The following is a 6,015-nucleotide window of genomic DNA, read 5'->3' as shown; positions in this document are numbered from 1 at the left end:
TCAGGGGCAGATAACTCAAAAACGAGAATGGTGACCCCAATTATTTTTCGCTTAATATGTTTCTGTTATCATATTCTAACAACATGCCAAGTTTAAAGAAATTCTATTGAACAGTTTAAATTTTGCCTATATGTCTATAATCAAACTCCCGAAAACGTCCAAAGTACATTCACGAATGATACGATTGTTCATGGGCACTGTCATCATTGTACTTTAATTGGGAGTTAGGTGTGACCTTGATGTTTGAGCTAAAAGCATTTGGTTATGTGCGAGACACATCTGCTCAAATATTTATGCCTTATGATTTTAAAATCTCAAATGATTCCAAAATTTATCCTTGAATGCCATTTCCATCACACTTATACCAAATTATTTTAAAAAATCTATCCATGAATGACAGAATTGTTGAACAGCCACGACCTTCTGTACACTTTCATGAAAAAAAATCATGTCATAACTGTGGACTTACAAACCATACCTTGACCTTTGAACTTGATAGCAAATTTTTGCTTTGGACATGTCATTATGTCCAACACATTTATACAAGGTCATTTTAAAATTCATTCAGAATGTCAGACTTCTTGACCAAAAATGACCATCAAAATGCCCTTTTATCAAATATTCCTTTCAAGTCTGCGGCCTTGACCTTTGACCTACAAATCTGTATCTTGCAAGCGACACATCCTCTCAATGTGAAACACATGCGAAATTATTTTATGATAGCAAGGTTATTTATTACCTGCACAAAACTGTATACGGACAGACAAATGGACAGTTTAAATTCAGGGGATGAAGGATATAAAGAGCGCATTTAATGATGTGTAAATATTTATTACAATCTGATTACATGTAATTCAAATACAAAAATGTGTAAAACATTAAATTTTAAAAGTATAGATTCAAAAATAATATTAGACTGATTAAACAAGAATAAAAATAAAAAAGGAGTACATCGATCCAATAAAAATACCTATATTATTTAAATAATATATTCATTTAGTGATGTGGAGAAAAGATATATATGAAATGTGATGAACTTGAGATAAAATGAATATTGAAAAAGAAACAAAATGGGGAACATTCAGTTTCAAAAATTTGGTCGTGAAAATATAGATATCTTAATTACAAGTAAAAGGGGGAAAAAAAAGAATTTGTCCAAAACACTGCCCAAACTGATAATTATTTTCAGAGATCTGATAATAGTGAAGGCAAAAAAAAACTGGTGAATTTTGTTAGAAAGCATCAATATATTTAAAGTTAATTTAGACTAACATAGACAATAATATCATTTTAGCTGTGGAACGAAGCTAGAAAAGGAAAGTAAACTGTTTCAATTATAATTCTATTAAAATTAATAGTATACGTTATGTATGACGGATGTCCAAGTCCATCTAAAATGTCTGAATCAATCTTTCGAGGAAAATCATTAATTTTAGAAAACAAAATAAGTTGCACAAATGTTGTCACTGAATCTCTGCATCAAGTCTGATACGATTTGATATATAATGTGACTGGATAACGGTGATTTAAAGTTTTGTATCATATGTAGGGTCAACATGGGCAATATTGTCATGTCCATTGATTTGCTGAGATTTTCCGTTGATAATGTAAGGACGGATTTCTTCATTTAAAATGTAGACTGGCAATCCTTTTCTTTCCTCTTCTCTATAGTATCAGGCTCATCTTCTATGTCCTACAAATTTATATTTTCTTTGTAACTTTTCACTAGTTTAATATTTGATTATTATTTTTATATGTTGGCAATTAATATACAAAGAATATATTGGGGAAAAATGTAATGCCAGACAAGGAAATATTTCTTTTATGGTAGTAACATACGGAATAACGATCAAATGCATCAAAAAATCTTTTTAGAGTTCATAGAATTGAATTAAACTTTTAGGAAATACTTCTTTTATGGTGGCAATATACGGAATAACGATTAAATATACAAAAAAATATTTTAAGAAATCCTAGAATTGAAAAAAAAAATAATTTAACTTATCACATTAGCTTGAATGCAATCGGAATTAATTATACAGCATTTTATTTACCTCCCCATGCCTAACTCCGAACCGGAGTGGTTTTCTCCAACTTTCTGGTAAATACGGGAAGAATATGTCAAACACAGGGCATATCAGTTTTGGATTTAACTTTGAGGTATCAGTAACACCTACAATATAATCCATGGTTAATAATTTATATTCGAATCAAATCTCAATTGTAATATTATGGACTTTATTAGCGACAAATGTTGATTTCATGGACAGTAAGCTGATAAATATGTTTTACATGATCTACTATGTCAGCCAATAAATCAATACATTGGTTAATATGTTATAAGACCAATGAATCATTACTTCTATCAAACGATACTTTATATTTTACATGTCATAAGATCAAATGATACAGTGGTTTACTAAATACAATGTAATAATATATTTACTTGTAAAAAGATGAATACTTTTGGAAGTCAGTTATATGAATATGCAATGGCTGATAAGGTGTTCGAACGTTTAAAAGCGACTGAAAGTGGAAGTGTGACATATTTACCAGTTATAAGACTGACAATCATTCCCACCACTACCACTGTTACCACACCAATACCCGAGTACCACATATAAGACACCGTGTACAGTCTTTTGTAGTCCTCTGAAAAAAAAACAGACAAAATAACCCACTTTAAATTATTATATAAAGGGCCAAAAAAGTAATAAAAAGACCCATCAAAATTTTGGTAAAAGGGGGGCTTTTACCCCCGATTTAATCAGTTTGCCGAGGGGTTTTGATGTTTTTTTCCCCTTTTGAAATCATAGCCCAAAAACATAAAAAACACTTTTCCCTTTTTGCCCAAAATATGAAACCCCAAAAAAAAGGAAAAATTTAAAACGAGAAATCTGAATTTGATTTTTTCCCTTTTGGGTTTTCCCCTTTCTTCTGCCGTCACAAAAAAAGTAAACCCCAGCAAAAATGACCAATAAAAAGGGGCCATGCTTTTGGAGTGGGGGTTTAACTAATACCATGCACTCCAGTTAACGCACTGTGCATGTATATGTATACGATTTAACTCTGACACATTTTCAACAGAAATGTCCCCAAACTATGATACAATATATGCTTATCGTTTTATAAAAAATAACTGAGCAAGAATTACTTACTCGTAGTTATCATTGACATCGTTCGGTGCTAGAGTGACCGATGTGTCTATTATTTCTGGGGCTGTTTTGTTTAACGCTGTCCAGTTACAGGCAGACGTGTACACAGGTGGTTTTACTGTGACACTTGTAGATGTGATAGACGTTCCGAGACCAATCCACATTAACAAACAAACACTGGTTGAAATTCCTATACACCCGCCCTGAAACAAACATAGTCTGTTGTATTTGTCATGTATATTTTTTGATCAACCGCATACCTCATTCGGTTAGAGTGCGGGACTTGTAATGTCGACATTGTAGTGCTGGCCAACTACAATTACTAATCAGTCTTTCGGATGCGACTTAAAATCGAGGTCCTGTGTATGAGTGCTTTAACACTTGCCACGCTAAAGAACATTGAGAAGCTTCTGGAATTCTGCACTATCCTACAAAATCTAAAATTACTAATACTCTTCTGGAGCAACCGTTGAAAAGTATAAATGAACTCAAATACACACACATGTATACTTCTACCAACAGACGGTCATTCCTTCAACAGCCATATTAATATCATCAAAAAATTTAAAGACATATTCGGGGAAAAAAACACATTTACAAGTATTCCGTGTATTATCGTATAATCGTTCTGTAAGTAAGTTCACCGATTTGTAACTATAATTAGATGATTAGAAAGGAGTGCCGTTCATTTGCAGGAGAGAAAAGGAAACACTGAAAAATATTAAATAGATCTACATACCCATTTGTTTGCCCATGGAAATAACATACCCAATGTGAACATTCCTAGCAAAGGGCCTCCGAGTATTCCAAATAACACGTATCCTAACTGGAAAAACAACAAATGACAATATACAAGTAAAAAAGTAAATATTTCCGTATATGTACTAATACGTTGATTGAAATGATGTTGATGTAAATGTGCAGGATTAATTGTACTAAATTAACTTTTGTTTCGAGTATATGTACACGAATCGTGCTCCAAATTGATGAATTAATTCATTTCTTTTTTTTAATAAAAGAAGAAAACAAGTTAGCAGTATCATGAATTCGTTACAATGACATTTAAATGCTATATGACCATGTATTTCGGTTTTGTCTTATATAACCCTCACCTTTAATCTTTTATATATGTCATATAACCTAACAAAATCTTATACAGTATGAAAATTTGTCGTTGGTTATTTGACACACAAACATAATACGGAATAAAAAATACTGCACATCGCTTTCTTGGCTAGTAGTCATGTATATAAATAATATAAACGTTACTATTATCAATGAACTTGATTCTAAAAACAAGTTATATCATAAAATAATGATTTAAACAAGGTTACCAAAACGTAGGGTATGCTATATTTAAATGGTCTAATGATATAGTATTCATATAATGATATAGTATTCTAACCATGTTATACAATTATAACTTATCTAGTTATTGATCAGAACATGATTTTATACATAATATCACTTTCTCCTTGACCTTTGACCTAATGACCTCAAAGACAATAAGATCATCTACTGACCATGGGCAATACCCCCTTATAAGCTAGATAAACCATGGTTTATACTTTTTCAAATTATAGAATGGGCAAGGAAGACATGATTTACGTACGGACAGACAGACCGAAGTGTGCTGTCTACTTTTTAAGTTGGAACATTTAAAAGCATTTGAATAACATCAAGGTTCGACCTATATGATCAAGCTTCGAGTTACATGCAGACCCTGCAATATACACAGATCAGTCCATTAGTTAACGGCGAAGTGAAATGATACGACAGAATGACATGTTTACCTGTAAGATCATGGTTCCAACTTGAGAGACGATGAAAGCAAATGCCAGCGAGAGACAGCCGAAGAATATTACTGGTAAAACATAAAGAAAGGAAATTAAACATTACTTTTGATAACAAAATATGTTTGAGGGTTTTTTAAAAATTGTAATCTTGTTAAAGTATTCTCTGTAATTTTCTAAGCGCAAATTTTTTGTCTTTCTTTCAGAGTCGAAGACAACAGCTTTTACAATATAACAATTAACATAATCCCTTTTTAATTCAGTTGCATATAAGTATTTTTTCACTTATAAGATTGAAACTTTAATTATGTGAAATAGAGAGCATACCAAACATCTTTGAAAATAAAGTTGCCCGTGCATTAGATATTCCCTGACAGCACATTGGTCTTACAAAGTCCTCCAATATCACGGCTGCTACAGCATTTAGACCAGATGATATAGTACTGTTTAAAACAAAATACATAAGAATTTCATTGCTGACAAAAGAATTTTTTACATATTGTTCCTGAAATCCTGAAAGACTGTTCATTGTTTGGTTCTTTATTTGAACGGTTTAATTGACCTTGGTATGCTATTTACGAGTTATTTAACGCTTCACTTATCTACATATAAAATATACTGTCATATTTTTGGAGATAAAATCAGTTCAGTTAATTTATGAATTTTTCACGTTTACGAAAGTTTTGTGGTCTCATGATTGTAAGATAGACTTAATTTATTCATGAAATGCGCCAACATCTCTCTGTATCAATTTGTTATTTCACAATCAGTGAAGCTGAAGGGGAAGTTGCCCCGTACTTCACTTCAGTGTTATTATATTTTTCTGGTCCTTCGGGATCATTGATGCCAGCACTATTTAGTGTTGAGAATTGAGTACCGCTCAAGACGGTGCTAGGGGGCGTGAGGGATGTTGCACGTATTCATTATCCCTCATGTACAGACTCAATCAAACCGAGTTTGCAATTCTCTTGTAATTTTGTTGTGATTAATGCTTCCGAGGGATCACTTTGTTTCCAGATTTTTATACTTCACAACAGCAGGTGTCAAGTGCTGTGTGGCAGCTGTAA

At 32.3% G+C, this 6,015-nt stretch overlaps 1 protein-coding gene across 1 annotated transcript; it reads right to left on the bottom strand.

Moving 5' to 3' along the window:
• Positions 1–1,498: 1,498 nt before the first annotated feature.
• LOC132748837 (sodium-dependent multivitamin transporter-like) lies at positions 1,499–2,637 on the bottom strand. The gene is made up of 3 exons (XM_060738487.1): positions 2,554–2,637; positions 2,055–2,173; positions 1,499–1,693 (listed from the first exon to the last, which is right to left on the bottom strand). The coding sequence occupies exons 1-3, from the start codon at positions 2,618–2,620 to the stop codon at positions 1,628–1,630; spliced, it is 252 nt and encodes an 83-aa protein (XP_060594470.1). The 5' UTR covers positions 2,621–2,637; the 3' UTR covers positions 1,499–1,627.
• Positions 2,638–6,015: the final 3,378 nt, after the last annotated feature.

Source organism: Ruditapes philippinarum, unplaced genomic scaffold (genome assembly GCF_026571515.1).
Source record: "Ruditapes philippinarum isolate M1 unplaced genomic scaffold, ASM2657151v2 ctg2245_1_1_1_1, whole genome shotgun sequence".
In the NCBI taxonomy this organism is placed as follows: domain Eukaryota; kingdom Metazoa; phylum Mollusca; class Bivalvia; order Venerida; family Veneridae; genus Ruditapes; species Ruditapes philippinarum.
This window is presented reverse-complemented; position numbering and strand designations above follow the sequence as displayed.

Coding starts and splice junctions, on each gene's coding strand:
- LOC132748837 (XM_060738487.1), bottom strand. CDS start 2,620: ATGTGGTACTCGGGTATTGGTGTGGTAACAGTGGTAGTGGTGGGAATG. Junction 2,174..2,553: donor GATTGTCAGTCTTATAACTG/GTAAATATGTCA, acceptor ATTATATTGTAG/GTGTTACTGATACCTCAAAG. Junction 1,694..2,054: donor TCGGAGTTAGGCATGGGGAG/GTAAATAAAATG, acceptor ATAAATTTGTAG/GACATAGAAGATGAGCCTGA.